We start from the raw sequence: 16178 nt of genomic DNA on the forward strand, positions 1-16178 counted from the left end.
ATGCATTCTCCTACACTTTCTCACATTGATGCCCTTACTCATACTCTAAGATATGTTAACCATACAGCAGGCCAGGGCATTCTACTCAAAGCTGAAAATCATCTCACTCTTCAAGCCTTTTCTGACTCTGATTGGGCAGCTTGTTCTTCTACCAGAAGATCAGTCACAGGTTACATACTTCTTCTAGGTAACTCTCCTATCAGCTGGAAATCTAAGAAGCAATCTACTGTGTCTAAAAGTTCTTCTGAAGCAGAATACAGAGCCATGTCACAGGCTGCTAGTGAGGTTTCTTGGATAGTTAGACTTTTGAAGGAATTAGGCATCCATAATCTACAACCTGTTCAGCTTCATTGTGACAACCAATCTGCCCTTCATATAGCTAAAAATCCCATTTTTCATGAAAGGACAAAACACATTGAAGTGGATTGTCACTTCACTAGAGATAAGGTTCTTGAAGGTCTCTTACAATTAAGCTATCTTCCTACTACACACCAACTTGCTGACATTTTCACCAAGATACTTCCTGGCTGTCAACACAGAACATTATCATCCAAACTTGGCATGGTCAATCCCTTACCCATACCAAGTTTGAAGGGGGGGTGTTGGTGTGCATTGTTCTTCTGACCACAGCACACTTCATCACAACAAGAGCAGCAACTCAGCACAGATGCAAGAGGCTTCTAGAAGTGCATGACATCATACAGATGACATCAGTGCATGACATCATACAGATGACATCAGCTCTAACTACCATCCCTAGAATTCAGGGAGTTAGTTAGCATTCAGTTACATGTAATAGATCATTGTAGATGCTGAGCTGTACTTTTGCTTCACTCTAATTGGTTGAGACACCTCACCAATCAGCTTGTATTTATAGTTCTAGTTGTTGCTGTAATCATTCAAGAATTCAATTCAATAATAAGAATTCCCTCTCTTTCTCTCTATGTTCATATTCTCTTTTGTTCTTACTGATGTTTCAGTAATTAGTTCATGCAAGATCATGAACTTTAACAGATTATTAAATACATAAAGGGACTCATCGTTGGTGTAATAGGATGTTAAAAGAAAGATTTTATCTTTGTCATAAAGAAAAGACTAAATTGAAATAGAGAAAATTTTAAAGAAGAATACTTAAATGAAAAGGTTCAAAGAAAACAAAAAGGATATATATAGGAGTAATATATACTTCGTACTCCCTCCATTCCTTTTTGTTCTTCCCGTTTCTATTTCGGACGTTCCTATATGTTCTTTCCATTTCCTTTTTTGAACATACCTTTTTACCATAAAATTCCCCATCATCCCTTATTTAATTAATTCACATTTCCCTATTCACCCACTCAATCCCACTTTTATGATTTTTTATTAATTTATTAAAAATATCTTCTCTCTCCTTCATTTCTTTATTACTTTCTTTTACTACTTTATTACTTTCTCTTACATTCAATCATTACTCTTACACCCCATCATTACAAGATTCCATTTTCTTAATTTCCACACCATTTCCCAAACGGGAAGAACATAAAGGAACAGAGGGAGTACTTTTTTTTGTATTATATTCTACATTACTATCTACTCCCTCCGTCCCTTAATACTCGCACCGGTTTGACTGGTGCGGAGTTCAAGACATTTGAATTGACTTATTAATTTAATGTTGTTAGTTGATAGTGGAGTATTTTTTTAATATTGTTAGTGGGAAATGTGTAAGAGGTGGATGTAAATATTTAAATAATTTTTGTAAAAATAGGGGTATAGGTGGGGTAGTAGGTAAGTGTGAGAAATAATATAATATTGATAAAAATTTCCATTTATAGAAACGGTGCAATTATTAAGGGACGGCCCGAAAAGGAAAGCGGTGCGAGTATTAAGGGACGGAGGGAGTATGTGCGTTTGTGAAACTTGTACTCCGTATTAGTTTGAAACTAGTATAGTACGCGTACGATTCACGATTTATGATATGAATAATAAGTTTGCATATCTAAACTATAGCTATAGACAATTATTATCAAAATAGGGCTTATAGATAATCTTCTTATTAAAACTAATGATGGATAGATCTGTTACACCCCATACCGTGTCTTATTTATTTAACAAATTCAAAATAAAATAAAATAAGAGTACGTAGATAAATCTATGTTCTTCCTCTTTCATAACTCATGTCAAACATAAATTTATTCTCATCCAGTCATCCGCTCTTTACTTCGATAGTCATACCCACTTAATACTCCCTTATCATCTACATCATTACCCTATCTTTTAACACCTACCTCGCCATATACTTTATTCAGCTAGAGATAACTTCGAAGCGGAGTGGGACTGGTCTCTCAACACCTACCTTAAAATTCTCATCCCCATTCCCATCACCACGATATATAGGTACGATACTCACCCCCGTCTTATTTCCATCCTCGCGTGCAAAAAATAAAATTAACCTCGCTTCATCACCCGACCGTGTATCCACACCCGCCTCAAACCAAGCCCTAGACGGATGGACCCGATATTATTTTTTGATAAGAGAGTTTTAAATTTTAAAATTCTAAGAGTATTTGACAATTTGGTTGTTTAATTACATTATACCTTGGACAGATATAACTTATAGATATTTTTCTAATTAAAAGTAATGATGGATAATACCTACTCCACTATTTACTTTATTCAGCTAGTCATGACTTTGAGGCTGGTCCAGGTCTCCACACTCGTACTCTAAAATTTTCATCCATATCTCTGTCACCCACGATAGAAAAGGTACTCTCCCCTCCCAATCTTCTTCTTAACGGATACAAATCAAACTCATCCTCGAGCTATCACCCAACCGTGTATCCACGGTCGCCTCAACCCCACCCCTAGACTCAAATTCTTTTTTTGGTACGGGAGTTTTGAGTTTTAAAATTCTACTATAGAGTCTTTTACAATTCCAGTGTCTTATTAGAATAATTGAGTAAATAATAAAACATAATAATATGTACTCTCTCCGTCCGAATGTAATCGTTGCAATAGCCTTTATAGGGAGTTTCATACAATAAGCTATTGTAAGCTTATATATTATAATTTAATAGAAAAATAGGTAAGATGGGAGATAGTGAGAATTTTTTTACATAGAATTAAGTATAATAAACGAAAATCACATAGCGACATAGCTACACATCGATTTTCGTTACTCGAAATTGCGCATAAATATTTTTCATTAGATTACAATGTAAAGTAAAAACAAATATATTACCCATCAAATGATCAAAGACAAAAAAAAATGAAAAAAAATCTTAAATTTATTTTTCATTATTCAAGATTAAGGAACTATTAAATAAAAAGATAAGTAGAAATTATAAATTCGAGAAAGAAAAGATACTAAGTTATTAAACTTTCTTTTCAATAAGCATGACACAACCTTGATAAATACTACATCGAATATTAAACCAAAGACAAAAATAAGTTTTTCCAGATCAAGACATGTTCACACACACACATACGTTTATTTTAGACAAATAAGTTTTTTTCAGATAAAATAAACAAGGTCAGATAAGATAATATACGTTCGAATAATTTAAAATAAGATACGTTCAGATAAAATAACTCAAATAGTACATACCCTAAGGTGTAATAGTTGAATAAAATTTAATAAAAGGGTAAGGAATAGGCTTATTTTTCGAATATTAGACTAGTTTTCGAGTTGAACGACCACTAAAATGAAACCATATAAACAGTGGTTTAGCAAAAAAAATCAACGTTTGGGAGGCAAGGAAAAAAGTGAAACTAAATGGGGGGCGGGGGGCGGTGAGAAAAAAGATAAAACTAAAAAGGAAAAGAGTGGTTTAAGGATTTGAACCCTATACCAAGGAGTGCATAAGAGTTATTAAACTATAAATAAGCATTGAGGCAAGTAACATTTACTACGTAGTAATGTATTTTAGTATTTATTATTATAAATAAGTATTTTATGAAATTGTTGGGGGGGAGGGCCACCCCTATATGCGCCTCTACTTGTAAGAGGAGAGGGAGAAAGAGAATAAAGCAAAGAAGATATAGGTTTTCACAGGTCCAAACTCGGACCGGAAGGACAGAACACCCGAATTTCGAATATTCAAGATCTAGAAACCTGATCCAAAAATTCGGATTAGAGCGATTTAGACTGGTTGTAGACTTATTTTTATACTTTTTTTTACAAAAGTAATAAAAAAAATCAGAAAACTTATTGTTCAATGTCAATTTTTGTAAAAAAAGTAGAATAAAAATTTGCACAATACAATATTCTCTGCAACATGCAAATTAAAAGAGGAATTAACTTTTTTAAGTTGTTTTCATATTCATAATGAGTATTCTTTAAAGAAAATCAATCCAGTTCAAAATCGATATTTAAAGGGTTTTAGACGATCAGATCAGAGTCCAAAAAATAATATTTTTGATCCAAAGATCTGACCGGTTGTCTCCAATCCGATTCGGTCCACTTTCTCCTTCTGGTCGATTTTTGCACACCCCTAAATCCCTAATAGAAGTGAGCGGCATTAAGGTTTCATAAATCACGTATCTATTAGTGCTACTAATTAGTGTTTTTTTTAACAAAATCAAAAGGAAAAAAGTTCAAAAGGTCTTGCGCGCACAAGGTGTACAATAAATTTATTGTACACCAAGAAAACTTTTACCTAGTTTTTTTTTAACTTTAACCTAGTTTTGATTAACTTTTATATTAGTAGAAAAAAAGTTAATAGATAAATATTTTAAAGGGTTAAATGATTAATTTTATACATTATTAGTAATTTTGAAGAAATAAGTTTTACTAAAATGAAGAAATTTATCACTAAAAAATAGATAACTTTTACGTATATAAGCTTAACTTTTAAGCATTTTGAATTAACTTTTACTGCAGTGTACAATATTTATTGTACAACCCTTATAAATAAGAATTTGTGATAAACGTTTTAGTTTAACTTCTTATCCACAACCCTTTTGTCTTCATATACAGAGTAATTAATTACATTTTACCCATATACTAGCTAGTTAGTATATACCCCTATTCACAAACAAAAACAGAGAAATTTCGAGGAAATAGCGAGCTCATGTTTGTAAAAAATAAATAAAAAGTGAGTATATAACAGTGTACAGAAAGTAGAAACTTGCAATTCATCAACATTTCCAATATTCAGCAGGGATTTTCCTTTTCATTTATTGGTGAAATTGAGTTAAATTACTCCTAATTTATTTATTTTAGTTAAAAAGAGCATGGACTCCGAATCACGTACAAAAGATTCCGTGTTGGTAGGTATGGAGGATGGTGGATTGAAGGGGACGACGACGACAACCACTAAGGAGGTCGTCCGACAAGGCCGGACAGCGCATAGCGTCTCTTCTTCTTCTCTCCGTAGGAAATCTGAACTTCAATTGATTTCCAAGGTTCAATGTGGGGTGCTGAAAAACATACTCAATAATCTACAACAAGTCATATTGGGGACTAAACTTGCTCTTCTTTTTCCTGCTATTCCTTTGGCAATTGCGGCTCATCAATATAACTTTGGAAGGGTAAGCCCTAATTATAAACAACTTTTTTCACTTCTTTTTATAGTAATTAATTTTACATAGAAATTAAAGCCATTTTTTTTTTATTATTAATTTCCATGCAAATTATTTTTAAGGGTTGGAGTATATTTTGACTTTAATTAAAGTCCTTCTTTTATTGAAATCTAGTTTTAATTTTTTTATTAAGGTATAAGGAAACCCTTAGAGCGAAAGGGTTTGTTTTTATTTTTTTATACACTTAGAGCGCAAGGGTTTGTTTTGCTCATTTGATCATTTTTGCTCATTTAAAACCTTCCCATTGAGAAAAATTTAGGCACACTAGCTCGGAGATCATTTGACTTTAGGCGTACTAGTACTCGGGAATAAAAAGTAGGTGTGCTTCATTAACTATATATGGAATACAACTTAATTACTGGATTTTAACATACGTAGTATTTATTATCGATTTCCTTCTTGAAAATGAATATACTACTACTATATAATTATATCACTTACATTCTCGAATTATATTATAAACATTTAATTTATGTAGGAGATTGTGGTTGTTTCCACTTGTACGTTTTTCTTATCTTTGAGGGGATTTGAAAAACTGGCCACTTGTTTAACTATATTACTCATGATTTCACAAAGGACAAGTGTGACAATTATAACCTACTAAGCTAGGTGTAAAAGTAGGAAATGAGGTACTATGGTGATGTTTGGTTGCACTTGGGATGCTATATTTTCCTTGTATTTGCAATTTTCATGTGTTTTAACTTTCTAAAAATTGAGTATTTTTGTTTAGTTCAACATAGGAAGTTAAAATTTCCATGGGAAGTTCTACTTACCTAGGGAGGATTAGGTAAGCAACTTCCCCCATTTTGAGGGAAGTAGAACTTCCTAGTCAACCAAACAACCTCTTTGTTCTTCACTTCCTGGGAAATGAAACTTCCCATGTATTATAATGTCAACCAAACTAGCCCTATAAATATAGAAACCAATTTAAGTACTCTGTAATTTATATCACACTAAATATGATTAATTAGTTTAGCTAGTCGATAAAGTTCTTAAATAGATAAGAGCTATACATACGTGACCTCTATAAAATTGTACCTTCGTGACTTTAGGTTGCATAAATTAGAAATTTTACTTATAATTCACATAAATTAGAAGTACATAGTACTACGTACATACTACGTAGTACGTATTACGGAGTATTTTTCATGGTTTTTTAAGCTTTATACCTTTGTAAATGATGTTGCATAAATAAATACTCAAATTTTGGGTGCAGGAATGGACATTTGCTTTGAGCTTACTCGCTCTTACACCACTCGCCGAGCGCGTGAGCTTTCTCACTGAGTAAGTTCTTCGAGGAAAAAAATCAGTTCAAGGCGTCGAACTTTAGCATTTTTAGCATTCTTTAGCCTTTTATTACTTGTAAATTTTATTTGTATATTATTCTTATCATAAGGTTATGAATTTGCAGACAAATTGCGTGCTACACTGGTCCAACAGGTAAAAATATAGTACTATATGTTACTTTCTCCGTATGTTAATTAAATAATTAATTGTATATTTTAATTGAAATTAAGAATTGATATAAATGAATTGCAGTGGGAGGGCTTCTGAATGCAACATGTGGAAATGCAACGGAGCTAATAATAGCAATTCTTGCACTTAGCCAAAACAAAATAGCCGTTGTGAAGTACTCACTTCTTGGTTCCATTCTCTCCAACCTTCTTTTGGTTCTTGGCACTTCCCTCTTTTGTGGTGGCCTTGCCAATCTTAACAAGGAGCAAAAGTTTGATAGGGTACTTTTTTCATTTACCTCACTTTGATCCATTTCTAATTATGTCCATACGTGATTTCTTGTTAGTTAATAATGAATCTCCATGTCTTGGCCTAGTAGTCAATTAAGACTGAAGATTTGTCTACAAATGTATAATAGGTCTCAGGTTTGAATCCTCTCGCCCCTATTTGTAATTTATATTACCATTATGGCTCATTCGTAACAAAAAATAACGAACATCCATAATTAGCTGATTTAGTAAGAGTCTTACCTTAGATTTTAGAGGCCCGTATGAGTTCAAATCTTTACCGTGTGTGGGGGTGGGGATCCCCTTTACTTCTCCCCCCTATCCTAAAGTGTTTGGACCATGCTCCAAATACAAGAGAGACGTGATATAGTGAAATACGAACATTATCTTTCTACAAGAGTACTTCTAAAGTCTTTAAGGTATGGAGTCCCATACTTTAGTCCCACACTCCCACCATGCATAGTAGGGAATCTCAAATTGATGAGAATTAATGAATTGAAGTGAGTTCAATTAAAGTTTAAAACCACTTCTTTAACTTTCTGAAACGTCCGTTTCATTAAGTTCTTTACGCTTTGAAAAATGTATCCAACAATTAAAATTTTGACCATAAATTCTCACTATTATGTCTATCGAAAATTATCATGAGATATCTTCTTAGATTCGTCCCAAAATGTATTTTATAAATATCAATTTTTTATAATTTTTTTGCCATACAGAATTGGATACATTAACGGTCAAACATTGCACCAGATTCCGTGCAAATAGTAAGTGTAAAGATCTTTTTAAAATAGAATTTGGAATTTGGAACTTTGAAGGACTAATTAAGAATGTTACATGTTACTCCGTACAATAATACCCTTATGTATCCTACTATGATATAAGAATGTTACTAATATTACAAGTTTTTGTTTATTGATAAGTGTACATATGTTTTTGTGCAACCATTTAACAGAAACAAGCAGATGTGAACTGCTTCCTGTTGTTGCTGGGATTATTATGCCACATTTTGCCATTACTCTTCAATTATGCTGCTGATTCTACTCAATCTGCTCAATCTGTTGCCCTCTCAACACTGACCTTATCCAGAGTAAGCAGCATAGTGATGCTGTTGGCTTATATTGCTTACCTTATCTTCCAATTATGGACTCATAGACAGTTCTTTGAGGCTCAAGAGGTGATTACTCGTTCACGTGAATCCCAAATCTATTAAATTTTTACAACATTTTATTGTTCTACTAATTGATCATTTGGTCATTATGAAACTACTAGGATTCTGATGATGAAGCAGAAAATTCTGAAGAAGTTCCTGTAATTGGTTTTTGGAGTGGATTTGCTTGGTTGGCTGGAATGACTGCTGTTATTGCATTGTTATCTGAGTATGTTGTTGGTACCATTGAGGTAATTTACCAATCTACATTCTGAACTTTCCCATATTACCCTTAATGATTAATGTACCTGTGACAAATTCTGAATTCTGATTTGGTATATGCAATTGATGGGGTGGCAGGCTGCTTCTGACTCCTGGGGTGTATCAGTGAGCTTCATCAGCATAATTTTGCTACCAATTGTTGGAAATGCAGCAGAACATGCTGGAGCTGTCATTTTTGCTTTCAAGAACAAATTGGTATGTTTAATATTCCCATGATCATAATATTAATTTAATATATAATACAAATAATTTTCCTTGATTTTATCTTAATACATTAATTAATCCTCTAAAAATTGAACAGGATATTTCCTTGGGTGTTGCTCTAGGATCAGCTACTCAGATCTCCATGTTTTTGGTAAGTACTTATTAGTTGATATTCCCTCTGTCCCTAAATAATCACAATTACCTAAGTACCCTTAATGAGTACAATGTTTTGTGCAGGTCCCGTTGTGTGTAATAGTCGCTTGGATAATGGGTATCGAGATGGATCTTAACTTCAATACAATTGAAACTGGTTGTCTAGCTATTTCAATAATTGTCACAGCCTTCACTTTGCAGGTATAAAAAATTCATCTTATTCTAATTAATAATTCTAATTAAGTTCCAATTAGTTAGTTAATTAAGCTAACCATCATAATAATGCATGCATTTCTTTTATGTCATGCGCAGGATGGAACTTCTCACTACATGAAAGGATTAGTTCTGCTACTTTGTTACGTTGTTATCGGGGCTTGCTTTGTTGTTCTTCAAACACCTCCAAGTAAGAGACTATAGTACTATACCATATACGAACTATGTATGAAATACGGGGTATATAATACTTAAAATCATACGGAGTATTATATTTTACCATAGTTCTAAATGTTCCCTCCGCCTCATATTACTTAACCAAGTTGGGTTCTTTTTTCGTGATATCTTAAATTATATACTACTCTGTGTACGGAGTATCATTTTTAGCTTGATTTAATTTAGAAAAAGAATGTTATTGTACGTGCTTAATTTTGTGGTGAATTTACGTATTGCCTACAGGCCAACCAAAAATCATGAATATGGCAGATTCATCCACCAACGACAAACTCTTCAGATTTTAAGAGGTGAGCTAGAATTGTTTTGTGTAATTTTATAATCGTACGCAGTTACATTATCCGTTATGATATGATAAGATATCAGAAGATTATACTCGAGATATTATAAATTTATAAGATATCTTTGATACTCCATTATAAGATCTGCTCGAGATATCAAAACATATTTTATAATATCTCAAGCATGTCTTTTGATATCTTGCCATATCTAACATTATCAGCTTAAACTCACAAAACAATTTAGTAACGTTACTTCCAAATTATTTCGTCCTTGATTTCCACTTTTATGAACTCATTTGAAATTAATTAGACTTATTTGGGTTGTAGGTTATTTTCTTTGGGTAGTCCATCGTTTTGTTGAACTTAAATAAACTTAATTTTTCCTATAAGTGAAAACAAGGTGAACAAGACAGGTCCTAATTAATAGTTACCGCATAGAGATTAATGAGAGTACGATATTGCAGGTTTTTCTCAATCAGGCACCAAGGAACCAAAATAGCAAGGTTGTCAAATCAAAGGAATTTATTGATTGCTCCATCAAAACGTACTGATCGACTACAGAGAGCCCATCAAACTCCTATGTTGGTGCCAAATAAAAATTAAAAATCTCAAAAAAAAAAAGAAAAGAAAAATATCTACTCTAATCATGCATATTATACTGTCAAATGCTCTAGGAAAACTGCTACTATTGCAGCAGCAACGAAAGCTGATGGAGATACGCATGCATATGCCATATCATACGAGAATTTAATTCATAGTCTCCATTTACAACCAACAATAAAATTGAAATTATTTGGTAGGGAGACACTTTTGCTATATATATAAAAAAAAATGCTTGTTTTGTTTCTTAATTATGGTTTTATTGGAAATAATAAAACAATACTGTAATTTAATTTAATTTGGTTCTACTTTTTGTACTTGAATTCCACTCTTTTTGTTGTAATAATACAAGTTTTTAATCAAATTATGGCTACATGTTCAATTTTCATAGGGGCTTACTATTTACCGCCCCATATTACTTAAAATCGCCCTAATATTTTATCCATATACCCCCTTTATTTACCCCCTCATTTTAGCATTTACCATTATCCTTTACCTTTTCCCTTTTTACCGCCCACCCTAAACATAATGTGAAATAATTTTTACATGGCCGAGACTACCGATGGAACATCAAATTCACAAGAGGACTTTTTTTCGGAAAAATATTGAGAAACTTATGCATTTCTAGCTTGTACCATGGTACAGACTTATGAGTTTTGAGCTCCGACCATGGTATAGACTTATGTAGTTTAAGCTCGTACCATGGAAGGAGCTTAAACTTCATAAGTGTATACCATGGTCGGAGCTCAAAACTGATAAGTCTATACTATTTAATGTTTTGATTTGTTGTTGAATTTGATGTAATTTGTTTCGGAGAAAAGATTAAGAGACTTATGCATCTTAAGCTTGTACCATGGTACAGACTTATGAATTTTAAGCTCGTACCATGGCAGGAGCTTAAAATGCATAAGTCTATGTCATGGTGTGAGCTTAAAATGCATAAGTCTATGCCATGGTATGAGCTTAAAATGCATAAGTCTCTACCATGGTGTAAACTTAAAATGCATAAGTTTGTGGAATCAAAATTAAATTAGTATTTTTTTAATTTGATTAATGTACTTATTGACAAATAAAATTGCTTGGTTTAAATAATTTTTTTTATGGGTGTATGGTGGTGGTTTGGATGAAGATACTTTCTCTCTTCAAAATAGATGGGGTAAAATTTGGGAGAAAAGTTTCATTATATAAGGATATTTGTAACGCCCCGACCTCTAAATCACTTATTAAAGCATAATAAGCAGCGGAATTAACCTAATTTGGTCGGGACATTACCTGCCGTAATTCCGTCTTGGAAATTACAAGGAAACATCATACATAAGCCATAAAAACCTCCAATATAATATAATAATCCTCTATATTCTCAAAATAAAAGTACATAACTTACTAAAAGTCTTTAATTAAACTATTATAACTTTAAGCATAAACTAGGTGAATTTTATTAAAGTGAAATTCCTCGCCTCTACTCGTTTCCATCGATCCCCGCAGTACCTAAAATGGAAAACAAAACGGTGAGCCGAAGACTCAGTAACGACTACCCTAGCAACGTAAATTCATTTCAACTCATTTTATTTAATAACACAGGGAGAATATAATAAGTAAAACATTTAATAAAACATCATATTCAATTCATTCATAATCTTTTAATGAAAACATCATTCATAAACTTTTAATTAACATGCTAGTTGTTGGCAAGTACGAACCGTGAAGGAATTCTCCACTGGGCCTGGGCCCATAAGAGCCTGGGCTCATCGTAACATGGGGCCTGGGCCCTGAGCCTGGGCTCATAAACCATGGGAGCCTGGGCTGGTAATCCATGGGTGGACAGGTGTCCGTGGTGCATGCATGACCGGTAGATAGGAAGATGGTAGTTTATATACCGCCAGACAAACCAGTTCTTTCACTTTCATTTATCATGTTGTATGTAATTTTACCAAGCCTTGGCTTGTATTTCAATTCGAAATAACATAACTCATTTTATATCATAAAACATCATTTAGATCCTGGGATCCATAAAACATCATTTCATTCAACGCATCATATAAACATTATTTTATGAGAAAACTCAATCAAATCATATTATAAAGAATAATTCAAACAAATCATAATTCATTCCCACAATCCATAAAACATGTCAAAACATTTAATTCATAAATCCAATCATAACGTCATAATTTCGTAATACATTTATAAAGGGATTGCGGGTACTAGCAATAGCCGTTACCTCAACTGTCGTTTTATACTTCCCGTCTGATGGATCGTTCTTCCTGAGCTCCAAGTCCGATTTCTTTCAAAATATTAATTTATTGAATTAGTACTACAACGATAAATAACCTAAAATCGATATTTTATAAATGATAAATTTTATAAGTAAAGAATTTATAATTAACGAATTTTAATAAAAAGTACATTTTCGAAATTTAATGAAAATATTATTAATCGAAATTTCAATCGAAATATATTTTAAATTTCCTAAGCCGATTTTAATGAAAATATTACGAAAATATTAATTAACTCAAATTTCTGTCGAAATATATTTATATAAGTAATTATCATTTAAAATCTTTATTATTAACATAACAGTTATTTAGGACTTAAATTAAATGGTAATACTCACTTTGGGATTTTGGGCCTAACACATTTGGGCTTTAATTTGAGTAAAAAAAAGAAAAGGGTACAAAGTTCCAATAAACTGGAACTCGTTTCTTTGGGAAGCTGGGCACGAAGCAGGGCACCAAGAACAGGGGAAACGGACGAAGAGGAGGGAGAGAGGAGGGAGGAAGGAGGCTGGGGTCTGGGTGGCTCGGTGCCGCCCGGAACTGCGACCAGAGGTGACGATGATGTTGGTGGTTGTTTGTGGCGGCGCGGAACATCACGGAAGGGGAGAGGGTGGTCGAGCAAAGGAGGGAAAGGCGAGGGTTGTGGGGTGGTGGTCGGCTGAAGGTGGCCGACACCTGGGTGGAATGGCGGCGCAAGCAAGCGCCGGTAATGCGACGGTGAGGGTGGTTCACGGCAGCATGATTAACGATGAAGAGGGGAAAGGGGCGAGCAGAGGAGACGAAACAGGGGAGTTTGAGTGTAGGTTTTCGGGCTGGTTCTGGGAGCGGCGGCTCGCCGGGGAGTGTGGGGCGGAGATGGATTTGAGGGGTGATAAGATGGTGGTGGTGGTGGCGCAGCGAGGGGGAAAAGAGAATGGAAAGCAGAGGAGGGTAGGGGAGTTGCGGGCAGGAAAGAGGGAGCAGGGGGGACGGTGGGGTGAGTGCGGTGGTGGTGGTTGACTGAAACAGCCCGACGGTGCGGCTGGGTGGTTGGATGAGGTGGTCAAGGTGGTCACGATGGTGGTTGATGGTGGTTGCAGTGGTCGTTGATGGTGGTGATGGTTCGAAGCAGTGAGGAGGAGAAGAATTGAAAATCGGAATTTGTTTTTGATTGTCTGATGTTGAATTTCCTGAAATGGAAATGCAATTTGTATATTTGTATTGAAAAGTTTGCTTGGGGTCCAAGGGGTGAACTTGGACTGAATTGAGGGAAAGAGAGGAAGGAAGGAGTTGCTTCCTTCTTCCTGGTACACGTGAAGAGCAAAGAAAGAGAAAGAAAATGAAGTTTTGGTTCTTTTAAGGCATTTTGTTTTATTTTCTTTTGTCATTTCACTTTAGTTAGGCACAAATTCAGAAAAATTGATTTCTATTTTTAGGAAATTAATTTGAATAGAAATGTTTAATAAAAATTATGTTTTAAAATAATCCTTTATAAAAATATCGTTAACGAAAAAAATAAATTTAGTTTTCGAATAAAATAAGAACGTTCCGAAATTATTAAAAAAAAATCCGAAAATAATTAAAATTAAAAAAAAAAAAGATCGTTAAGCTCGTAAATATGAAATTAAATTATAAACTGAAAAATAAATCGTGTAGCAATATTAAAAATTTAAGCGAAATAAAACTTTGTTAATTTAAAAATAAATTTCGAAATCAGGATTTAAAACGATTTTAAGTAAAATAAAAATAATTAAGCATAATTAATCAAGTTTTAAAAATTCGGGGTATTACACTCTTACCCCCTTAGAAAAAGTTTCGTCCTCGAAACTTGAAAATTAGATTTATAGAATGTTTGTTGAAAATTGAAAACGCTCGAATAAAAGTATGATGTTTTATTTTTAAACCAAGATCTCAAAATTTTATTTCAATCCCGACAATGTCTAGCCTTCATTCCGCCATCATCTTTTAGGACTCCGCTTCAACTCGAGACCTAGAATCGAAGAGTAAAGAATGCAAAAGGGGCAAAATTATATTTTGATCCTTAATCGTCATTAAGGTCAATTACATTTCGCCATCGTCTTTCGTATCTCTACTTTACTTCATAAAATAGGATCGAGGAGCAAAGAACATAAAAGGGGCAAACTTGTTAGCTTAGACTAGGCTCCCATTTCACTTTGTGATATCTTGTTTGAAAATATTTTCTATCGTAAACAGTAACTTTTAATGCAAATTAAATTATAATTCTGAAATTATACGTATATGTAGTGAAAATAAATATTTACCAACCAATTTCAATACTCGAAAAAAAGTCATTTATTATATCAATCTCGTACTCTGAGCTCAGGAGAACTTCCATCGGAGACGGCTTCCATGCATAACAATTAGATTACCAATATAATCATGTCGGCATAAACATAATCCATATCATATAGACATAGTTCATAAATTGAAAATTCCATATTCAACATAAGCATAACATTCATAATCATTTGATCTAACACATGAGCATGGTTGATTCACAACACGTTTACATAAACATCATGATTCATACATTATATCATTCTCAGTAGACTATTTGGAGATATCGCGTTTTCGTTTTCTCTTGCCTTCTTTGCTACAGGAATTCTTGTCGTTGGCTTTCGTTATTCGATTCGTTTTGATTTCGATCTCCGATCTTTTCATCTACATTGAATAACTTCGTTAACTGTGTTCGTTGCAGGGGTTCCATTTCAATCACGTGGCTAGAAATATATCTTTAGGCATACGACTTCGTTATTTTATCCTTAATATTTTAAGTCAGTAAATCTCGTATTTTGCGGATAACGCTAAGCCATCAAGTGTGCCTTTAACAGAAACAATCTAGCTCCTAGAAAACTCAGTTCAGACTACCCAGTTCTATTGACATGTCATTTTGTCGATTTTCTATTCTCAATTCCATTGCATTCCTCACTCATTCATAATTCTTTTCGATAACATCCATTGATATCATCAACCTAATGGAAAGACTAATTCTCGATAACTTGCTTTATATGCAAATTCAATTTCATTTCCTCACCATAAATCATACTTTTCCTCACAACATTTTTGCAAAACCTTACATTCTCTAGTCCAACTTTTCTTTATGGAGATAATCAAGCGTCCTTTCAGATAACTACAAAAACAATCCTTATAAATGATGCGGAAAGGTAAACCAAGAATACCATCAACTTTACTGAAAGACCAATTCTTGATAGCTTCTTTTATAATTCTCAGAACTTCATTGTGTAACCTCAATTTCATCTTTTTACCACAAACCATGTTTTGGTTGCGCATAATATTCTTGCATAACTTTTAAAATTCTAGCTTAGCTTCCTTAACATATCTGAAAATACACTTAGGTACTTGCAACCACAAAAACAATCATTATAAAGGGTTCGGAATAGTAACTCAAAAATCAATTATACTCGCATGCTTTAAACCTTGAATAACCTTGATTTAATCGGTGATTCGCCATTTAAAATACAAACTT

The 16178-nt window shown here is 33.5% G+C and overlaps 1 protein-coding gene and 1 long non-coding RNA gene across 2 annotated transcripts; one reads left to right on the plus strand and one right to left on the minus strand.

The window, feature by feature from the left end:
* The first annotated feature begins 5044 nt into the window (after positions 1-5044).
* LOC110784980 (vacuolar cation/proton exchanger 3) lies at positions 5045-10779 on the plus strand. The gene is made up of 12 exons (XM_021989425.2): positions 5045-5508; positions 6776-6843; positions 6971-6999; positions 7099-7295; positions 8254-8475; positions 8571-8699; positions 8809-8925; positions 9032-9085; positions 9172-9288; positions 9400-9490; positions 9760-9824; positions 10280-10779. Exons 1-11 carry the CDS (start codon positions 5212-5214, stop codon positions 9819-9821), a joined length of 1383 nt encoding a protein of 460 aa, XP_021845117.1. The 5' UTR covers positions 5045-5211; the 3' UTR covers positions 9822-9824; positions 10280-10779.
* Positions 10780-11696: 917 nt separating this feature from the next.
* On the minus strand, positions 11697-13918 carry LOC130464193 (uncharacterized). The gene is made up of 3 exons (XR_008924532.1): positions 13030-13918; positions 12637-12699; positions 11697-11903 (listed from the first exon to the last, which is right to left on the minus strand). It is a non-coding gene; the product is annotated as an uncharacterized lncRNA (long non-coding RNA).
* Positions 13919-16178: the final 2260 nt, after the last annotated feature.

Source organism: Spinacia oleracea, chromosome 6, assembly GCF_020520425.1.
Source record: "Spinacia oleracea cultivar Varoflay chromosome 6, BTI_SOV_V1, whole genome shotgun sequence".
Lineage (NCBI taxonomy): Eukaryota > Viridiplantae > Streptophyta > Magnoliopsida > Caryophyllales > Amaranthaceae > Spinacia > Spinacia oleracea.